Below are 23250 nucleotides of genomic sequence, written 5' to 3'. Positions count from 1 at the left end.
GCAGACGGCATGCAGAGCTGTGTCTACTACTGTAAAAGGCTCAGGGGGGGCCCAAGGGGGGCACAAGGGGGGCCCGGGGAAGAAGAACTTCTTCCAGTTTATAGCGGTATTCAATGCATAGAGGGTTCAGAGTTATATACGCAAGACCGCGATATGAAGAACAAAGTTTGATTGTTGTAGAAATCATGAAAGACACTTTTCCAACAACAACAAAAAAAAAACATAAAAAAGGAGAAAACCTACAGCTTTATCTTGCATAACGCCTGTGTGCATGTAAACAGATTGTAAGAAGAACAGCTTGTAAGCATATATAGCTGCAGCATGTTGCAGGAAGTCTTGTAACAGTCCACTCATTGCATCCTCTTTTTTTTTTTTTTTTTTTTTTTTGTCAGTGGCAGAGAAATGTCTGGTATGCTGGTGATGGCTGAAGCCCGGAAAGAATCGGAAAGGAGCCCGGCGGCCCTGAAACCAAACTCGTTTGGCCCCGGGATCCAAAGGCTGGAGCTGTCTCTGGGAAGCGCTTCTCACGTTGGCCCTGGCGGGTGTGTGTGCATGCATGCAGGTTTCACTGTGAAAAATAATCTCTCGGTATAAAACCAATCGTCTTCCGAGCTCTCAGTCATTACAGTGTCAGCGTTTAACAGTGTGTCCTTTGCTCAAAGCCAGCCTGGCTGGTTAAAGGGTATCCATGCAGTCTGGCAGTGAGGACCCTCACGCCCGAATGCACAACCCACTTCACCTCAGAAGGTGCTTCCTGCTCCTCCGCAGCTTTGAATGCTCGTTACTTTTGCTCCAGTCTTTACTCGGCGTCCCCTAAGTGTCTGTGAGAGTGTGCCAGTGGCAGACCTGCTGCCCCTCCGCCTCTCTCATCTCCGTCCAGTGGGCCTGCTGCTCCTCGGTGGTGCTGCTGTGGCCCAAGGAGACCCAGCCCAGCCTCTCCCGGGGCTTCATGCTGCTTCTCCTGCAGAAGACGGACACCACCAGCGACACCTCGGAGAGCTGGAAGAGCGCCACCTGGAAGACGAACGTCTCCTTGTAGGTGGGGTTGGGCTGGCCGCGGCACATGGCCGTCTTGCGCTTGGACATCTCCTTGCCCTTGGAGTCCAGCATGGTCAGCTTGACGTAGGTGTCTGAAAGCAGAGAACGTGGGTGGAGTGCCACCGTGTGGTTAAAAATGGTCACTGCAACAGGCATTTAAAAAAAAAAAGACCTTTGGTTTATTTTGCATTTATCCTAAAAAATATACACCTGTATTTCCAGTCTTCTAATTTACTAAAAACATGGTTTTCAGTCATTTAAGTGTATGAATGTATTTATTTTCCTTAATAAATGATAACCCTAACCCACAACATTACGGTTTTCCAATATAGAGTGCTGTGAAAAAAGTATCTTTATTTTGTTACATTGTAGATTTCTTCTATTTGTTTTTCAAATAAAAAAAGTCAAAAGTCAATGCATTTGTGCAATTATTTTTAATCAGTCACATTCTTGATTTTAACTAGATTGAGGCATGATATGTTGCTTCTTGACAAAACTTTAACCTATTTCATGTTGTCAGGCAGGTTCTAAGTGATTTTTGTGATTCTACAGGTTTGGCAGCAATCAGACCCGGGTATTGAAATTGATTTAAACCAGCCAAAAAAAAAAAAAAAAAATTTAGTCAATCACAGAAAATTCATGAAACAACAAGGGGGGGGGGGTTGTTTGTGCCTGCTTAGTTTGGATAGCTTTGTCCAAATAATAGTTTAAGGCGTCTTTTAAAGCCCTTTGTGTTTCCACAATTTATCTCTCGCTGCCATTATGTGTTTAATCATCTGAAACATTCAAGAGTGATAAAACGAACACTTTTTAACAACACAGCATCAATTTAAATAGTCTGTGTCTTTTAACTTCTACATACTTATGCTAAATGAGTAACTAATGTCACGTTTTTGTGTTTCTCGATCAGATTTACATTTACCATTGTCTTAAAATTTTAATTTGGTAACACTTTCAAATTTTGGGCACCTTATTGTAATAACTACTAGGGAATGCCCTGAGAACTACTTTAATGGGTAGCTAACCAGTACTTACTGGGGAACACACAGCCCAGCCTTATTAACCAGTACTACATCATAGATATTGTATCTAACAGCTTAGTTAACAATATATTTTATGTTTAAGAGATCAAAAAGGTATTGGTTGATATTGGGCAATAGTCAGGCACTGATTGGTTCCTCAGTAAGTATTTGGTATGATGCTTCACTACATGAAGTTGACAAAATTATGGCCAGGCAATGATTTGGTACTCAGTAAGTGATAGTCAGACATAGTTAAGATGACAGCAGTACAACAAACTAAAATTGCTAATGTCTTTCATCAATAGGTTTACAAACGAGAGAATACAATAAAACCAGTAATCACTAGAAAACAGGTTTTTAACAATTATGAGCTGTGACCTCACTGGTGCAGGGTTTATTCAGAACCCACATTCTTTGGTAACAAACCAGTAGTTACTTAATAAGGCTGGGCGGTTTGTTCCCCCGTAAGTACTGGTTAACTACCCATTAGTTACTGATTAGTTCATCTTTGTCTCCCAGGTAACTAACCAGTAGCCCCCTAATAAGCCTTGGCTGTGTGGTCACCACTAAGTACTGGTAACTACCAATTAGTACATGATTAGTTTACAAGGCGTTCGTTTGTAGTTAATCAAATTCTGTGTACCTTATTGTAAAGTGTTACCATCAATTTTAAATTTTAACATGTTACAGTGGGCTTTGACAATTAAAACCAGTTGTCAACAAATGTGAAAAATAACTGTAAAAACGAAAAAAATATAAACTGATATTTTAAATTCAGTCATATTACAAACACTGAAAGAATAATTTAGCGATGATTGGCTTTTTTTTTTTTATCTAGGTGAGCAAATGACTGAGGGCAGGAAACCAAAAATGTTTTTTTTTTTTTTTCTGTTTAAAGACTCGATATTGACTTGGAGCCAAAACGTCTGACAGATGAGCTTCTAGATTCTCACAGGCTATATTTTTTTTAGCTGTAAGTCTAAACACCCCTAAAACAAGTACAGTTCAAAGTCCCTGGTTACCAGAAGGTGAGCGTTGCCTTACCTCTCATGATATACAGCTGTCCCCCTACGAAGTGCTTCACACAACAAAACAGACCGTCTGAAAGCGGACGCACACCACGGCACACAGAAGATGGGGAAAGAAGAAAGACAGAAAGCTTAATGGATCTGATGTTCGCAAGAAAGAAGACCTAGATCTGCAACTTGCACGTGTGTAACTGATTGTTTGGCATTTTGAAAGGCTTCATTCAGAGGTACATTGTTGAATCCTGCTTGGGAGTATTGCCCAACTGCTTCCCCGAGACAAACACACAGCCCGTCCCCGAAAATCACCCCAAACACACACACACACACACGCTCATATTTAGCTTTGATCACGGCACATCTTCGCTGTTTTCCCTGCATCTATTTTCGTCCAGGGTTGGATTCGTTTTATGCCGGCAGCGATCTTGTAGAGATGACGGGAGAGTTGGACCTCTGCCCAAACTCTTCTCCAGCACACCCCAAACATTCCCAAAGGGGGTTAACATCAAATGAACGAGCCCTTTAAATTTGAAAAGCAATTCTACTTTTCCAGCTGGAAGGTTAAAACTTGTTTGCCAAACGCCATTTTCAATCAAGGAGTCAATAATTCTGCGGGGGGGGAGAGACGACGCCATACAAAATATCTGTAAAAACGTTGGAAAGGATGAGGTGGACCTCCCTAAACGACCACAAGTAGAGTTAGAATGAAATTTCAATTTAAGTTCGTAGATTTCTGACGTTTTCTACATTTGCAGGTCAGTTTTTCCTCCTCCTCCTTGCAGCAGACAGCAGCTAATTTGATGCGTATATTGCAGCGACAGCACAAAATGTATGCTAAAAATCTGTGTCGCAGATGTTTTGTCAGTTATTCCATAATATTTTAATATTATGGAGAGTAGAGTAACCCAAGAGTTAAGTTTATTATTCCATAAAATTTTAATATTATGGAGAGTAGAGTAACCCAAGAGTTAAGTTTGTAGTTTTCTGACGTTTTCTACATTTGCAGGTCAGTTTTTCCTCCTCCTCCTTGCAGCAGACAGCAGCTAATTTGATGCATTCATTGCAGCGACAGCAAAAAAGTTATGCTAAAAATCTGTGTCGCAGATGTTTTGTCAGTTATTCCATAATATTTTAATAATATGGAGAGTAGAGTAACCCAAGAGTAGCACTACTTCATTAGCCTCGTGAGACCATCCTGATCTCGCGAGCTTTCAAGGTTTCACTCGCAGATCAGTCTGGCTACTCTCCGTTAAAGAAAATTTAATAATAATAATAATAATACATTTTATTTCAAGCGCCTTTCAAAACACTCAAGGTCACTGTACATGTAAAAACAATAAATGGTAAAAGCAGTCGTCATAATTAAAAGAAACAACACAAATTACACAGAGGAAAGTGATATAAAATCATAATGAAAAATTTGGAGCCGTTCACCAAACGAACGTCCAATCAGCGTTGGCTTTGAGGCGGGTTGAGGTGTGACGCAACGGGAAGCGCGTCAGTTCAGTCTAAACAACATGGCGGTTTCAGCCGATAAAACTAGCGTTAGCGTGGCTATCGAGCAAGTTTTATCGGAATTACAGAGTATTTCTTTGCTGAGCTAACGAGCCTTTACCTGCAGCAGCAAGAGTAGCTTGGCTTGTGGTTGTGTTTTCGTCGTCGCTCGTAACAGAGCGACGACGAATCTGATTGGTTCATTTGGCCCGTCTATCACCAACATAGGCCAATCAGCTAACCAGTATTTTCGCCCCTTCCCAAAATTACTTCAACGGAAGGTTTCCAGATGGATATGCGGAGCAAATCTATCTGGCGGAGTCAGGTAACCACTTCATCATATCTTTACTGAAAAAATAAATAAATAGCCATCCAAGAAATGACTTAGGAAGTAGGAAATAGGAATAATTGAAAATTGACAGCAAGTTGGAACAAAATCCAAGAGAGGAGGGCTTCCCCCCCACACAGCCGCAGCACTTACTGACGGGTTTCTCGGACGCCGTAGTTTTGAAGTGACTCCCTTGTATGACCTCAGCAGAAAGCTGTCCCGTGGCAGAGTTATAGATGAGACCCAGGAGGATCTCTGGCAGCGATGAGTCTTCGGTGGAGCGGTAGGACAGAGCACCTGCGCTGCGAGACACACTCACAAGGGAGCCACAACCCTGACATGAGAGAGGAAGAAAAAAAAAAGAAAAAAAGTACTGCTGCTTCATGTGAACTCAGCACAGAGGAAATGGGGGGGGGGGGAACGCACGAGGTGTTCTCACCGTAAGTTCAGAGCCAGGCTCCAGGGTGACGGGGAGAGCGATCTTCCCCTGCAAGTTCAGCTTAGTCAGGTAGAACACCTTCTCCCCCAGGACCTTCTCCTTCTTCATCCGCCTGATGCTGTACAGGCGGAAACGCACGGCGTAGTCCCCCAGGGCCTCCTGCTCCACCCGGGAGAACTTGAACGTCTCTGTGAAGACGGGACACGGGCCCTTCTGCACGCCCGTCTTGGCCCGCTGCTTCTTGGTGGGCAGCAGGACCAGGTGGACCTGCCACGCGATGTTGCCCGTCTGCTTGAGGGCGGGGATGTCGGTGGCCGCCGTCACCGTGACGGCCAGCCACTGCTCGGCGGAGTCGTATTCGAAGGCGACGTCCAGCGTGCCGTACTGCGCCAGCGGCTCCGGCTCGTAGGCCGAGGGAAGCTGGAGGCCGGAGCCGTCCTGAACAGAGGTCTTTCATTTGCATGCTAGCTTTGATTTGGAAAGCAATTTCTTTTTTTCTTTTTTTTTTGCCAAAGATGACCACTTTAATAAAAAAAAGAGCATTATTTTTACTTTAAGTCCTACATTCATGCAACAGTAAATGGGTCTAATCTTTCATAGTCCATATTTATGCTAACACAAATTAGCACAGAATTGTGAAGTGGAAGAAAAATTATACATAGTTTTTTGTTTTTTTTTTACTTTTTCTAAATAAATATCTCAAAAGAATTACACGCATTTGGCATAAGCATAATCAGCCCCGTTTACTTGCATACCCCTTAATAAAATACAGTGCAACTAATTACCTTGAGCTTATTTATGAGCAATTCTGTTTATGCCCAAGCTTTGAACATGGAGCACAGTTCAATGAGTCATACTAACATGGAAAATAAATATGGCACCTACCAAAAAAACTGCAAACCCACCAACATGTCTGACTTTGTTTAAACTGACGGAGCAAAAACTGTTTTAATCCTAGAAGCAGCCAAGAGGACGATAGTAACGCCGGAGGAGCTGCAGAGATTTGTAGCTCAGGTGGGAGAATATCAGAGGAGATCTATTAGTTCTGCGCTCCACAAGTCTGACCATTATGGAAGAGAAAAGCTGTAGTTAGAAAAAAAAAAGTAGTTCTGTATGCAATTTGTTGCACTGCAAACGTGGAAGGAGGTGCTCTGATCCAATGAAAGCTGCGTTGAACCTTTGGCTTGCATGCAAAAACACCATATGCGCAAACCCTCCCCACGGTGAAATGGCAACATGCAGGGGAGCTATTGTTGATTGCAAGAAGGACAGCGCTAAATACCGAGCAATCCTGGAGGAAAACCTGTTTGAGGTTGTAAAAGACATGCGACATGGGTGACGGTTCATGTTCCAGCAGGATGGAACTAAAACATGCAACCAGCGCCACAACTGAATGGTTTATTTTATAGCTTTTCATTAGTTAATGGCCCAGTCAAAGCCCAGATCTAACTCTAGGACGGGAAAACTGGCGCTCGCAGACACTTGGCATCCAGTTTGACTGAGCTTGAGCTATTTTGGAAAGACTTCAGTCTCTCTGCGCTGAAAGCTGGTTGGGACGGGCAGCACCATGTGTAGAGAAAGGTGGTTCTTAAAAGTATGAAGAATTGGATTTTCCAATTTGTGTTTGTTAAAGAATTCAAAACCTTGTTGCATTATGGACTACTCTGTGTCACATGCAAAAATATATTGTGTTTGGTTGTAAGGCAACAAAAAGCTTTTTCTGCAAGGCATCATAAAGTACTGACATAATATGGCGATGTATAATGGTCCGCACTGTTCCGTGTGGTACTTTCTGAAAACTATATGATGTCAAAGCATCTAAAGGGTTTAACAAACCTCCGGGCTCAGAACAGCAGTGCTGTCACTGGGAATGTCCTCCTCGCAGCCTTTGTTGAGGTAGCTCTCGGTGTCCTGCTCCATGCTGGCCTCGCTGGAGCAGCGGGGGCTGTCGGAGGGCTGTGGGGACGGCGGCCTCCTGACCCCTCGCTCCGCGCAGGAGCGAGAGGACTTGTGCGTCCCCGAGCTCACGTGCTGGTACGGGGGAGGCTGGAGCTCAGTTAGGGAGGAATCTTTCTTTATCCTCTGAATGCTGGCAGCTGAGGTCACAGAAAAGACAAAAAAAAAAAAAAAATGGGACACATAAGTGATGTGCGAGACTATTGGAGACTTATTGTGCTCTGCAGGGATTTGCTGGTATCCTTTGGACTTTATGGCTGTTGCTTCCAGAACTAAAACTCATCCATCTATTGTCATGTTTCTGGACTGTGGGGGAAAAAGCCGGAGTACCCAGAGAAAACATGCAAACTCTTTGCTGGAGGCCCACATGGATTTGAACCCTGAACCTTTGTGCTGCGAGGCAGCTGTGCAGCCCAAACCTTAAATTAAAGTCACCATTTTTGCCCACAGAGTTCCTACCAGCTGTTTTAATTCACTCCAGCTTATGCTGCTTCCCGACAAGCGCGCAAGATTTTCTGACTTGCCACCAGCCTCAGACACACATAGCTAATTACTTTAATGATTGTGTATCTCATTGTTGATTGAGCTATTTTATAAAGCTCTTCTTTTGAACCCAGTGATTACTTTTGTAATCACTGGGTACCAAAAAGTACCAAAAAGTAAAGGAAAACTACATTTGTAAAGCTTCAAAATGTGTGAGATTATTTTATTTATTTATTTTTTGGATTTTGAAAAGAAACACATTTGTTGTTTACTCTAAATTATTTTAGTTATCCTTAAAAAAAAAAGAAAAAAAAAAAAAAAAAAAAAGAATGTTTTCATGCAATTTTCTCTGATCACTACCTGCCGATAATTAGATGTTTTTATCATCCACCCGTGTACCATTTGGTTCAGCTTAGCATTAAGATAAGATAAGATAGGCTTTATTGATTTCACATTGGAGAAATTCACACAAATTATAACAAATTGGTAGATTTACCTTTAGTTCAAATTAAATTTTATATCTTAAATTACCTAGTCATAATAATTATCGTCATTTGTCATTGTGATAAACATTCCAATTAAGTTTATCCTCCACATTTAACTCATCCTCTTTTCTTTGCCACTGTTCAGCGCCTGGCGAGCATTCAGGGCCTAAGGGTCTTGCTCAAGGACCCAGAGGGGCAGTCTGTGGGATTCGAACCTGTGAACTCGCAGCCTTCCTGGCACGCAAATCCCCGCTCCAACAATTGGGCCTCAACTTACCAACCTTGTTTAGTATAAAGATTTTGAACAATAATTTCTGTCCTGCAATAAAAATGTTGTTTTACATTCAGATTCAAGGACTATAAAAAATTAAAATAAAGCTAATCTTTGGCAACATGATCCTAAACTGGCAAAAAAGTCACCCTAGGGCTTAATGTTGCCTGCAAAATCTCTCTAAATCTACTTATACAGGAGGTAAGCATTTATTGTGTGTAAATGTAAAGTAAAATTTACTGTAACAGTACTTACACAATGGCACAACTGTGCTAAACTATATTTACAGTTTGCATTTTCTAAGTTTTGATCCTATTATGTAATCTCTTCCTCGTGTCTCAAATTAATGGGCCTAATTCCAGCTTTAGAATTGAAATAGACGTTCCTCTGAAGTCACTGGTTAAACAGGATTTTATATAAGCAGAGTATAAGGACCATCTGTGCACTCTCACCCTGTTCACTGGAGGCCTCGCTGCTGTACCCTCCCTGCTCGCTGGCTTTGCTCCACGCACACGTTACGTTCTGCTGGGTCACCCCCTCCGGGCTTTTCTCGTCTTCGCTGTTTGATAGGACCCCATCTGTACAGGACATATGGACGCTTTAGTTCAACGGTTGCATTTATCTTATTACCGATGATATTTGAAGAGTCAAGAAGGAGATGCAGAAGCTGAAACTGGCAGACAACACTCAGAAAAAGGTCCAGAGTAGAAACTGGGAAAGGAGGAGATCCGAAGATCCGGTGTTCACGCAGAAGCAGCACGCTCTGACCTTGCTTTCCTTTCCTTTTCTTCTTGCTTTTCTTGCCTTTGTCTTTCTTTTTCTCCACATCTACATCTGCCTCGGCTTTCTTTGAACTCTCTTTGCCTTTTTTCTTATCCGACTTCCTCTTTTTTGCTTTAGAGGAAGCTCCGGACGGCTCATCCTCTTCCTCGTTGTCTGCCTCTCTCTCCTGCCCATCCTCTGTCTGATCTTTGGCCTCTCCGTCTTTTATCTCCTCCTCCTGTTTGGACGTCTTTATGTCCGTTTCACTGTCAGCTAAACGAGACATTTTGTCACCGTCATGACTTTTCTCCCGCGCAGACATCTGGTCCTCGCTCTCGTTTGTGAAGGACAAATGTCCGTCTGCGTCGTCTGTCCTTCCAGAGGTTTCGTCTTCCTCTTCCTTCCCCCCTTCGTTGGATTCCCCTCTGTTCCTCTTGGCTTCGGCTTCTCTCTCCAGCTGCCTCTCTCGCCTCTCCTTTCTTCTCTGCTCTCTCCTTTCCTGTATCTCCCGTTCCTCCTCCTTCCTCCTCTCTTCCTCTGCCAACTCGGCTTCTGTCTTTTTAACTCGCCAGCATCCATCCCTCCATTCCCACTCCAGTTGACTCTGAGAGTGCTGTCCCTCCGTCGCGTCGCTGCTTTGGTTATTTCTCGAGCCGGCCTGGCCGGCGTCGGAGTTTCTCGGCCACATGCCTTTGGCACCGGCCCGTCCTTCTTGTGAGCCGGAGGCCTGAGCCGCATCCTGGCCCCTGTTGTTGTCCCCCTCCTCCTCCTCCTGCACCTTGTTGATGATAGTCGTGACCTGCTCCGTGAGCTGGTCGCTGACGGCATATGTGGCGTCGCTGACCGCGTTGGCCAGGTCGTCCACACGGCTGGTGACTGAGTCCAGGATGGAAGAAATGTTGACAGACGGCAGGGTCGGCTGGAAGCTCTTGAAGAAGGCCATGTCGGGGGATTGGGTCACGCGCCCGACCGCTAGATTACCTCATCAGAAGCACTGACACAGACATGTGGTGGTTAGCAGGGGGCAGCGCCATCATCACAGTATGTACATGCACGCACCAGCTTGTTGATAATAGACGTTAGCATACGCTGGGTACATGTCTGCTGCTCAGTTGTGAAACTGAAATTCCCCGTGTTCGCCTTTATGCTGACTTTACACTCCCTGAAAAACCAGGTTTACATGATATTACCACAAAAAACAAACCCCATAATTTCAAAAATATTTTCCCCTTTTAATTGGACAAATCACTTAATCAAGGGGATTACGATTAAAAGAATAAAGCAGCTGCACCACCCTTGTTGTGTAGGCGTGCAACCCCTTAAACTAAACGATCTGCTGAAGCATTGGTCTCCAATTCTATGAGACTGCACGGACATTTCTTGTCTTCAAACCGGGCCCCGTCCGGTAAACTTTAATTTTCTTCATGTGAGGCCAGGCTTTCGTTTATTTTGGTGTGTACGACAAGTGAAGTCTGTCTTCGTCTTCACCTTGCTAGCAGACACTAAAAGGTTCAGGACTGACAAACCCTGACCAGCAATAAGCCCGCAGCATGATGCTGCCGCCGCCATGCTCCACTGTGGGCGTGGTCTTCTCTTTCTGACGTCTGGTGTTGCTTTTATGGCAAACACACCGTTTGGAATTGTGTCTCAGAGGCTCACCTTTGGTTTGATGAGACAAAAACACTTTACCTTACGAGGTTTTAAGGGCAATTTACCTTGGCTTTGACATTTTATTGGAAAGAAAAGGCTGTTGTCTCCTTCGTTTACGCTTTCGGAGAATACTGGAGATTTTTGTCACGCGCTGAACGCAACCAGGCCGTGTTGGAAATTCCCGCGGCCCTGGCAGTGCCACTGCTGATCTCTGAGCGTCCGTCCTGACCAACTCATGTCTGGTATTCTAATCGGAGAGTTGGATAAGTGTGTCATTTTTGCAACATTACTGTCCAGGTGTAGGTGACTGACTTTGTTTTGCCTTGGGAAACGTCAAAAGCTTTTGGACCGTTCTCATATATGTTCATTTTGTGCAATTCTCTGTCTTTTTTTTTACTTTCCAAAATGTGCAAACTACGACTTGGGTTAAAAGATAAAATCAGCAAATGTCCAGAATATTGTATTAGAATATTAGAAATAACTTCTACTAAAATAATTATGTTGGCTAGGTGTATGGGACATTTTTGTTTTTATCTTACATATAATTGAGTAGCCTCGTGAGACCATCCTGATCTCGCGAGCTTTCAAGGTTTCTCTCGCAGATCAGTCTGTGTTACGGCCCCTGGCCTCTTGAGGCTGTGCAGGCTCCTTTGTTTTGTCATGCAGGTTCAGCTGTGCAAGAAAACCTTTGCTGATTGGCTGCCTGGAGGCTGCAGGAGAGCAGCCACTCCATTGGACCAGCAAAACCAATCAGACTCTGATGAGGCCCACCTGAACTGTATAATAGGCCTGGAAATCATTCCTTCAGGGGGACAGCTAGTAGGAAGAGGTTTTGTAAAGCTGTTCCCCAACCTTTTGTTTGCTACTGTTTTGCAGACCTCTTGGAACTTTTGTGTGCTCTGCTGAAGCAGTCTGACTGTTTGTGTTTGCTAGCTCTAAGCTAGTGGGGGGGGGGGGGGGGTTTGGTGCTCCTTGTTGTCTTTTGATTTGGATTGTTTTTGGACTCCTTTGAATTAGTTGTGCTTCTTAGTTGGTTAAACCCTTAGTAATTTACTTTACTCTAAGCACTATTAAGATTATCAGACCTTTTGTGTTAAATGGGGTTGTATTGTTTTGTGTTTGTTAAAACCCCTTCTTTTTTGTAATAAAACTCCTTTTTATTATACTACTTTCTCTGGACCCATTTTTATGTTACTGCCCCTGAACCCCTAGACTTTGGGGACGTAACAGTCTGGCTACTTTCCGCTAAAGAAAATTTGGAGCCGTTCACCAAACGAACGTCCAATCAGAGTTGGCTTTGAGGCGGGTTGAGGTGTAACGCAACGAGAAGCACGACAGTTCAGTCTAAAGAACATGGCGGCTTCAGCCGATGAAACTAGCGTTAGCGTGGCTATCGAGCAAGTTTTATCGGAATTACAGAGTATTTCTTCACTGAAAGAAGAGCAAAACACTGCTCTGGAGGCTTTTCTCAGAGGAAAAGATGTTTTTGCTCTTCTCCCGGCTGGTTTCGGCAAGAGCTTGTGGTTGTGTCTTCGTCATCGCTGTTAGTACGTCATATGCTTCGTTGATCTGATTGGTTTATTTGGCCCGTCTATCACCAACATAGGCCAATCAGCTAACCAGTATTTTCGCCCCTTCCCAAAATTACTTCAACGGAAGGTTTCCAGATGGATATGCGGAGCAAATCCATCTGGCGGAGTCAGGTTAATAATAGAGAGGGTTGAATTTAAAAAAAGATTTTTATGTCACAGAATTTCCATAAAAAAAACAAGGTCTTAAGTCAACAAACCATTGTTAAAACAGTGTTAAATGATGCAAGGTTCAACATTATCCATACTTTCATCCTACAATCGAGTAAACCTTTTACGTTAGTAGTGACACTACTGATATAAATAATTCCTTTTCATTTTAGGACAAAATTACCAAAATTACTTTGTAAAGTAATTTCAAAAAGCAGTGGTATCTAATCAGAGCTTGTTTGTCTTTGTTACAGCAAAACGTCTATAAAAAGCCACAAGCAGAGCATTTATACTGCTGCCAAAACCATTCCAATGGCTATGAGCTATAATAGCTTGCAGTGTGCCTATGTAGAAGCCCAAGACAGACAATAATCATGTTATTCTGCTAGCATTCCAGCACACGTGGTGAGTTTGCAAATGCGTCGGGTACCTTGGTGGGGGTTCTTTTGTCCGTTGAGATGCGACAGATTGTCAGGACTCTGCACAGACAGTTTGTTGCTGAGGTAAAGAAAAAACAGAGCCATCAGCACCACGAAGGCTGCAATGGAAGACAAAACACCCAGAAGTTCAGGAGAAACTGGGGAGAGGAATAGCAGATGGGGGAAGAGGAGGGGAAGGGGGGGGAGGAAGAGGAGGACAAAAAAAAAAAAAAAAAAGTGACAAGAAAAACAACATTAGAAAAAAAATGCAACACAGCACTAAGAATTTCAAACCATTTTTCAGAGGGGAAAAATGTTCTCAGAGCTGAGCAGTAAGGACGCACACAGAGCGTTGCTGTAAGGTAAAATATCGCACACAGTGAGAGTAGTTCACATCAATAGCAGACATGTCACAACGAAATCAACCTAAAATGTCCAGTCAATAGGGGGAGCAGTGGCTGCTGGGAGTTTAAACAACCACTGTTCCCTTTTACTTCCCTGGCAGATATAAGCCGCTGCGGTGTATGTAGGCCATCCACACTTCATGTAACCAAGCAGGCAGCCCTGTGCTATTTTTACTAGAGCCTCAAAGGAACTGTATCTAACAGAAAAAGTAGATTCAGTAAAGCCTGGAGAACCAGATTGGACCGTTATTTAGGAGACTGCCACACAGACAGATTAGCTGGAGGCCGACGAGCTTTTCTATTTATTAAACCCAAAGAGCAGCTGCTAAGAAAAAAAATAAAAAAATTTAGGCCAAATTCATTATAACAGGTAACCTTATGTTTTATATTAGAGATGTTTTATGTAGCTCATATGTAGCTCACACCTATGTGAGCACATTTTAAAAATGAAGTTGAGCAAATATGTCAGAGTTTGAGCTTATTGATTTAAACGGTAAGTATGGAACTGAAGTGAAGGACTGCTGGATAAATGCCTAAATGTAATGGGGCTATTTTTTACCATTTTCTTAGCTGAAAATGCTTTATTCCATAATAGTTTTCGCTGATTGGTGCCAGTGCATCTGCAGTCAAGATTTCAGTCCGTACTTCACTTATATTTGCTCTTCATTATTCCCTTTTTTCGACTCAGGAAACTGATTTTGTTTCTCTTAAATGCTGTTTTTTTTTGCCTTCTTATACTGTTTCGATTATTTCATCCGCAAAAAATATCAATCACCGCAAGAACTTTCATACCGAGGAAATCGCCCAAAACGGAATGTTGTGTAACATACAATCTTCAGTTAATAACATACAATTATATTAAATCTGCATTTGGAGCATTTTGTGATGATTGGTTTCCATGATTTACAACAGAAATAAACTTGTGCGCAATGCTCTAAAGGTCTGAGTAGAGAAAGGGATATTTACGTCTGCAAAAAGTGAAATAGGAAGGAACAAAAGGGCTACGTGTGGTTGTGAAAGGACCAACAAATTAGCCAAGGGGCTAACTGACCCCCAAAGATGATCCAGACCTGTCATTGACAAGGCGCTTGCTTTTATTTAGTGTTTGCGCTTCTGCATTTTCAAAAGCTAAATAAACCATCCGCATAATGCCGTGTAGTTACAGCAGCTGCTCGTCTGGTGCACTATCACAAGAAGCTGTCTATGAGCAGCATGCAATTATGGCAAGCTTATTTAACATTTAATCTGACAACGCACCTATCGATTGGTATTATAGATGTCTGAAATGATTTAATTTCTGTTAATTTTAGATAAGGAGAATGTAAGGTGGACAGGGAGTGTTGCAAACCCAACACGCATGAATGGAAAATGTGACGTAATTTGTCCTTGGGAGAATGATGCTTGGTGGTATGCTTCGTTGTGGAAAGGAAGACCCCTAATATACTCCCTACTGCCATCCTCCGCCTATTACAACTTGGTGCCGTTGAGCTATCACCATGCTCTGTCTATAGTTTTGCACAATACAGGAACATGTAGTGAGCTGTATGGTTTGTTTTATGTCTTAAGTTAAAATGCCTGGCAATAACTTTGCACACATTTCTTTCGGCTCTGCTTGTGCCTTCTCATTTCTTTCCAGCAAAATCCTGTTAGGGTTTCCATAACGGATCTCGCTAAACGAAAATCCCGCTCGGGTCCATTTCTAAAACGCCTCTGAAGTATGAACACGAAACGCATGTTTTGCACCTGTCTTTGTGGAGGCCTTGCTATCCCACCCAGTCACTTTAAAGGTATACTATGCAACCGGGGTTGATTTTCCAGCGAGGCTCCCCCCAGAGGGCGAAAGTAAAAGTGCACTGTCGTAAAGATGCTCAGCTGTTCTGGTTTCTCCGTCAAGCCAGGCGCGGTTGTTTTGAGCTTAGCAGACAGGCGAACGCAATGAAAAGTGGAAAAAACGGCATTACAAACAATGACTAACAAAGTGAAATTTATGAAAATCAGGCTTCCCGCAGCGCTATCTTGGCGAGGCGGCGGCCGCCTCGCCAGTTTTTATTATTATTATTATTATTATTATTTTATGTTTGCGAGACGCTACCGCCGCCGCCTCGCCAAGCCGGAGCCGCCGCGGCTGCCTCGCCAAGCCGCGGCTGCCTCGCCAAGCCGCGGCCGCCTCGCCAGTTTTATTATTATTATTATTATTATTTATTTTTATTTTTTTTCTATGTTGGAGAGACGCTACCGCCGCCGCCTCGCCAAGCCGCCGCCGCCTCGCCAGTTTTATTATTATTATTATTATTATTATTATTATTATTATTATTATTATTATTTTATGTTGGTGAGACGCTACCGCCACCGCCTCGCCAAGCCGCGGCCGCCGCCTCGCCAGTTTTATTATTATTATTATTATTATTATTATTATTATTATTATTATTTTATGTTGGCGAGACGGTACCGCCACCGCCTCGCCAAGCCGCAGCCGCCGCCTCGCCGTGGTAGCGTCTCGCCAACATAAAAAAATATAAAAAAATAATAATAATAATAATAATAACAAAACTCGATATGCTTGCATGTTTATTTGACGTTAACACGCGGTTCTTTGTTCTTGCTTTCGCGTGTGCATATAGTGAATGGCAGGGCAAAAACACATGGAGTTCTCGCCGTAAAGCGAGACTTCTGTGTGTATGGGCCGTGAGCTCTTGCAAGTGCGGTATTTCCCCCACAGACCACCAGGGCGGCCGAGAAAACCTTTGTTCGACCTGAAATGACTCATTTAATCATCCAAAACGGTATGGAACACATTAATTAACTGAAAAATGTTGCATAGTATGCCTTTAAACGCATACATTGTAAGGAACGATGCCTGTTCTTCTAATAAAATGTAGTAGTTCTTCTTACAAGAAGCATCTGGGACATGATTTAGTGAGATTGATTTAAAATATCAATCTTATTAGCAGAACTGTCCTGGCAAATGTGTGGTGGAACATTATGAAGGTATATCTCGACCAAGAAAAGTAACGAAAGAGAGCAGAGAGGTGAAAAACAAGGGATCTCAACAACACACTTAGAACCCCAAAGATTCTAAGTTTTATTGTGTAAATAGCACATTTTCCTCAAAGTCAAAGTTTTTGTTTGGTGCCTTAAAACCTGATGTATTTTCCTTACCTCTAATATTGTATGTTTGTCCGGTGTAATTAATTAATCATATGTAACTAAAGCTTTGATTGTCACCAACAGCATCATTTCTGTCAGAATTGTTTAAGCTTTTAATTGGAAGTCTTCTTCAAAATTGCTCCCTCCTCTCAACCAGAGTTTTGTGGCTTGTGGTAAATGCGTGCATCTCAGTTAACGAACATTTTACCGCATTTGTTGAAAATGTACCAAATAAGTCAAATAACATGTTTAATTTAAAACTAGGAATACATATTACTTCAAAATAGAACATCCAAAACATATGAAATGCAGCATTTTAAGCATTTAAAATGCTGTATTGCGTCCCCAGTGTTGCTGATCATAATAACTTACTAAGCTTGGTCAACATAGAAATTCGATGAGCACACAAGTAAGATCTGCGATCTTTCTTATGTCCTACTGAAGCGAAGTGAAGTTGGTATGGACAGATTTGCCTCACCATAGCAACAGGAAAGAAACTGCCGCGGCTTTAACAAGTGGCACTGCATCAATGCTCAATCCTCAAGAATGGCAACACAGATAGACAATAAAGCAACACGGCCTTACCTTCTGTTTCACCGAAATCGTCTCATGATCCGGATAGAGATTGTAAATGACCAGAGAGGAGGAAAACACAAAGTTGTCCGGCTCTGAAGTAACCAAACGTGTAATGAATCCCTCGCACCTAATCCGATCCAGTGGTTTTCGGGTTTATCCGTCCACTCTCACTGCTGATTGAGCCAGGGTGACCTCTGCAGCTGCGGGTACATCAACGGTCTGCTAAAAAACGACCAGCTTATGGCAGTGCTCTAAAGGGATTTGATGACGCTTCATACATCCCTGTGCTCTGTAAATTTTAACAGCGGTTGAATAATTCAGAGGCCCAGGGGAGAAACCTGATGCCCTCATCAATGTACACTTGAAAGCAGAGGAGTTTATATGATCCTCAACATTTCTGTTGCCAGTAGAGGTGATGCTCCACTTCCCCCTCCTTCCTGCATGAGGTTTTTTTTTTTTTTTTTTTTTTTGACTTGACAAAGTAAACAAGGAAAACCTAGGAAAATTGATCTGTGAACTGAGGTTGAACTCAAAACTCCGAGGTGAGCCCCAGGATTCAATCAGCTTGCTTTCCCGGCTAATGACTCCTGCAAGCTGTCCAACAAACGAGGAAACGCGGCCACCGAAGCATTCTGAAATGAATAATGCCCTCGGGGAAATATGAGCTTGTCTCAACCAAAATGAAAACAAGGGAAAGTAATTAATCTGTCAGGTTTCTGTACAGTTCGAGTAAAATTGAACACATTTTCAAGCTCTCGGCGCAGACGACGGCGCACTTCCGAGGCCGTTTTAGAAAACCGAACCAATATGGAAGCGTTGCTTACACATGGACCCCTGGAACGAAACAAAAACCTACACGCTGAATAAATCATGCACACACAGCTGCCTTCTTTCGCTGAGGCAGACCAAAACTTGATACGGCATACATAATTCACAGAAAACACTGTATTCCGGAGACTGTACAGACAATATACATTTATTTTCAGTCCAATGTGGCATAAAACAAGGACACGAAGGCTTGGGAGACGGTATGTTTTTGAAGACGCCGTCCTACCTCGTCTCGCACAGATGAGCTCATGAGCACCACAGTTTCTCCCCCCTCCTGGAAGACACAGAGAGAAAGAAGATAAAAAACCGGATTATGCAATAGACTGTGAAAACGTTTACTTTTTTCTGTAGTAAAATATATATATATATTTTTTTTTTAAATCACGTCATTTCCAAAACAGTATTAGAAGTTCTTTTGTACAAAGTATTGTACTTATCTTTGACATCAAGACGCCTAAAGCAATGTAACTTACTTAATATGCTACCCAGCATAAATACGTTTTAGCAAGTTAAAAGTAATTCTATTTAAAATATGGGTTTGTTTGAACTATCCGTTAAAAAGAGGTCCTCGGATGCAACTAGGACATCATTAACCATTGTGTTTCAGTAGTGACCATGTGACACCGTATAGAAAAAAAGTTCTAATGCTTTTTTACCTTGTATTTAAACAGCAATCGGCAATATGTGGTTAAAGGTAAATAATGCTCAAAAATTGACTTTCTTTGAATTTAGCCTTGTGACATACATTGTTTGACCTCTAGCTTATCCTCCCTTCCAGCTGCAGTCAGAACTCAGAGGCTCTGACCTGGAATGGGCCCCTAAAAGTTGGACTTTCTGCTCGGCAAGTCTGAGATTTTTTTTAAGGCTGATTGTCGTATCTGAATGGGAGCTCCTCGAAATCAACAACACTAAGCTGTGATATTTTACGAGACGCAGTAGTAAGAGTGCATCTCAAATCCATGGTACATGTTGAAGAGGTAGAAAGAAGAAGAAGGCGTAATGGAACCCAAAATTGAATGGGAGAAAGACAAAACAAATCTCTCTCAGAGCATTACTAACATGATTTTATCAGTATGTTTCATCAATATTGGAACATACTGATGAAAAATACTTGCCTGAGCTGAGTTCCACACATATGTTAACTTGTGCACTTCATGTCACAAAACAAACAGAAGCAAATTTTACACCTGCTGCTACTAATCTGACTCATTTAAAGTCAGACATACGTGCACAGGAAGTATTTTTTTACTTCCAACAGCATTTTTTATTTATTATCCTCTTTGATTAGGGTAGTTCACTATAAATCTGCTGGGAGTCAAACTGTTTTACCTAAAGATGCTTAAACTAAAAATTTTACTTTTTGTCTCTCGAGCTGTGTGTTGTTCCCTGTAGCATTCCATCAGGGGGTTAAACGGCTACAGTCCAGTAGCCCTGATGTCTGTGGGGAATTCAGCTAAGCCTTATTCCACCCGAAGCCCACCCAGTTCACAAAGGTGAAGTTGTACTTCCAGGTTGAACTAAAGAAGTTCAACCTTCCCACAGGAGCTGCTGGTCATCTTCTACTCTGTGATTATTTTGTGTGTCCTGTGTTCGTTCATGTGTGTGTGGTTTGGTTCATCCACAAAATAGTACAGGTCCAAACTACAACGAAAAATTAGGTCAGTGCTACAGAAACTCTGCAGACCCCACACATCCTGTACACAGATTTCCAGGTCAGTGCTACAGAACCCTAGTTGCAAAGACCAGTCACCTCAGGGACAAGTTGCTTTCTCCAGGCTGTCACTGTAATGAACACTTCAGAGTGCCCGTTAGCATGGCTATTTGCACTAATGGAACCATGTCTTCCTCTTTTGTAAATCATACTGTATTTACAAAAACTTTTATTTTTGTTTCTCTTCTTATATTTGCATTTAAAATGTCTCCACTGAAAGCGAAAAAAGGGGAACAGAAGTCAAATTTCAGGTCTTACCCCAGTACTAACCCCTTGTGGACAGATCAAGTAATGTCATTACTTTCAGTACCAATCCATAAAAATTATTGCTTTTTCTTTTACCAGCTAATGCTCCTTTAACTACACAGATTAAACTAATTGTGTATGATGCAGTAATTGGTTTGAACCAATAATATTTTAGTCTGTTTCATTTGAGATTTCTCTTTTTTTTTGGCTAGTGCTATGAATTTTAAATAGTTGTTTTGCTACAGTAAAATCAAGCAAATCCCATGTCAAAAAGTACCAATTTCTAAGACCTCCTGAGTTATACCCATCCTGGTCAGAACTTTTTCTGTCTAGCTGTGAGTATGTCTTGAATCAGAGTTGAGGCTCTCTTTTCTCTTTTGCTGTATTTGAGTATTCCAATCCTCTTTTTTAAAAAAAACAAAAAAAAAAACAGATATACGAGATTGCAACAGACCAGTTTAGGTTTCTTTGCATTGCATTCCGCTTTTTTTTTAACCCTCTTTTAAATGTTTTTGCTCAACATTAGCTTTGCATTAGGTGTACAGCTTTGGTCAACACTTGTTTAGGTGTTCCTCATATCTACTATGAATACATCTTAATTTACAATTCATCAAGCTTAGAGATCATAAGCAATGTTTTTGCAGCGATTAAATTCGTGTACATGCACTTTCACCTTATGATATTGACCACATAGGCGGTTACAGCATTGGAAGGCAAACACTTGGCAACCATCCACTAAAAAAACATATTTATCCTTAATTTATTCCCTAAACAAATACAAATAGAGAGTTGTCAGCGTCTTCTATAGGCGACCTGCGATCGCTACAGAGAACAGGGAGATCAGGCCGCATTTGCTGTCAAGCACACTGAACTCCATGTGGAGTGAAGTTACTTTTTTAGCTAGAATGTCTGAGAACCACCTTAGGGCTAAGCCCCTCAATTTGAAATTCAAAATAATCGCATATTCGAGGGCACCAGTTCACCCAGGGCACCGATCGTTCAAGAACCGCCCCTGTTAACATCCTGACAGGTCCTCGTTAAAGGGATCCAACGGTGCACGTATGGCCACACGTGACTCTAACACCGCTCAGCCGCTGAATTTCAGTGCACACAGACCTCCTGTACTCACTATAAACACTAAAACTATTCGATAAACGGACTATGAACGGCACAATTATACTTATAGCGTTGTTTCCTGTTGGATAACATCCTCTCTTATTCATCCGCAGCTGGTTTCGTTCTTTAACACCAGCTTATATCTCTATAAATGATTCGCTATTTGTGGTTGTGTCTTGAGGTTTTCCAATAATATCTTCCACGGTGCCTCTCTAGAGCCCTCGCGGAGCTGTCTTCGTCTCTGTTTACATGTCGCATCACTTCACGTGAGCATCCCACGAACGGACCACAACCGTCCTGCATCATCAAAGTGTCCGCATCTCTCTCAGCATCAGCCGTCCCGCGCTGCTAGAAGCCGCCCGCGCGCGCGAGCCCCCCGGCTCTGCGGTGCCTCTCGCCGCGTGGATCAAGAGCCAGAGCGGCCGCAGAAACGGCGGCGTCGGTCGTCCTCGGAGCCGGATTCTAGTTCCGTTCTGAGTAAAGTTTAACGCGAGGCTGGTACCTGAGAGGCAGACTTACCGTCAATCGCCATGTTGCTCCGTCCCGGACTCTACCAACCAACTGCTGGGTGGAGGGGGTGCGACAGAGGAGGGAGGTCATTCATGTGCTCGTGGCTGAGTAACAGTTGTATAAGCAATTAAAGATTGAACAAGAGCCGTGTTCTTCTGAGATGTCCATATCAAACATTTAAACTAGAATATTTAAATAGCATGCACAGTGGCCTAAAAAAAAGCACACAGCCCGTAACTTATTCTCATTTGGTCACTTTGTGACTAAATGCTTCCTAATAACTTTAGAATTGAATGTGAAAGAGCAAAAACAGTGCATTGTTGTGAAGTAGGAGGATCTTGTTTATTACAAATGAAAACAGGCTGAAAAGGACTTTTCAGCCTGTTTGAAATCAATATTTCAATGATTCAATGGTTGAATGATTTAGTGCAACCTCTAGCTTGTTTTCTTCCAGGATTGCTCTGTATTTAATACACACAATGTCAGCCTTGCACAACTATTCTCCTCCATTTTAAGTTTTCACATTTCCAATACCAGTTTGTCTGATAGTTAGCTCCATCTGACAACTCTTACCAGCTTTCCAGTAAAAAAAGAAAAAAAAAAGGGGAAAAAAAAGAGTCACCCCAGCATGATGCTGCCATTACCGTGTTTAACATCATGGATGGTGTATTCAGGGTGGTGTGCAGTGGTAGTTTTCTGTCACAGAGTTGGTAGTAGTTACAGTTATCTGGTTACATTTACTTGAGTAACTTTTTGAACAAAATGTACTTTTGGAAGTAGTTTCACTTCACAGCACTTTTTTACTTTTACTTGAGGCATATTATTACCCAAGTATCGCTACTCTTACTTGAATAAAAATGTCCAGCTACTCCACCTACAGCGAGTAACTTTGTGAATAAAGAACATACTTGTTTTAACTAAAAATGCACCAGACAGAGAAAAAAGTAAGACTTCTTATTTGTACACGGGCTTTGTTATTTTAATGTTATTTTCTATCTGCTGAACTCATTCAGCCAATTGGAGGTCAAGTGAATGTGCAGTAAACAGTAGATATTGGTATTTGAAGTACTTTGCACTGTTCTAACATACTGTATACATTAACTGCTTTCAAGTTTATCGTTGAAAACATGATTTAGAAAAGTGTTTCTTCTTCCTGAATTTGTTATTTTGTAATTGCGTTATTGTTTATATATGTATTTTTTATCATTGCCTTTAATACACCAGGATTTGCACATAACTTTATATTTTTGTGTGTCCGATTGTATATTTTTAAATATTAAATCATCAATGGTAATAATTAATTACTCAGTACTTGAGTAGTCTTCCTACTGAATATTCTTACTGAATATATATATATATATATATATATATATATATATATATATATATATATATATATATATATATATATATATATATATATATATATAAACTAATGGCTAAATAGGTCAGAGATAGGCACCAGCACTCCTCGCGACCCGAGCAGGGATAAGCGTGTTGGATTAGTTTATTTAGATGACTACTGCAGGGATTGACGTTAGTTTAATACAGTTAATTAATGTAGTTAATGCAACTGTAATTACGACCAATAACCAACCGGT

The 23250-nt window shown here is 41.9% G+C and overlaps 1 protein-coding gene across 2 annotated transcripts; it reads right to left on the bottom strand.

Annotated features, from left to right (window-relative positions):
* Positions 1-363: 363 nt before the first annotated feature.
* On the bottom strand, positions 364-21935 carry syt14b (synaptotagmin XIVb). 2 transcript variants are annotated; one of them, XM_012879334.3, is made up of 10 exons: positions 21659-21701; positions 18293-18340; positions 13123-13190; positions 9310-10297; positions 8994-9119; positions 7183-7442; positions 5347-5784; positions 5061-5241; positions 3105-3161; positions 364-1130 (listed from the first exon to the last, which is right to left on the bottom strand). In XM_012879334.3, the coding sequence occupies exons 4-10, from the start codon at positions 10244-10246 to the stop codon at positions 814-816; spliced, it is 2316 nt and encodes a 771-aa protein (XP_012734788.2). In that variant the 5' UTR covers positions 10247-10297; positions 13123-13190; positions 18293-18340; positions 21659-21701; the 3' UTR covers positions 364-813. The 2 variants fall into 2 exon arrangements, with proteins under 2 accessions (XP_012734788.2, XP_036003178.1); XM_036147285.1 differs by lacking the exon at positions 9310-10297 and having other exon boundaries at positions 13123-13269; positions 21659-21935.
* Between the last annotated feature and the right edge of the window lie 1315 nt (positions 21936-23250).

The sequence above is a fragment of the Fundulus heteroclitus genome, chromosome 15 (assembly GCF_011125445.2).
Source record: "Fundulus heteroclitus isolate FHET01 chromosome 15, MU-UCD_Fhet_4.1, whole genome shotgun sequence".
Lineage (NCBI taxonomy): Eukaryota > Metazoa > Chordata > Actinopteri > Cyprinodontiformes > Fundulidae > Fundulus > Fundulus heteroclitus.
The sequence above is the reverse complement of the archived record's forward strand: the minus strand, read 5'-3'. Positions and strand labels throughout refer to the sequence as shown.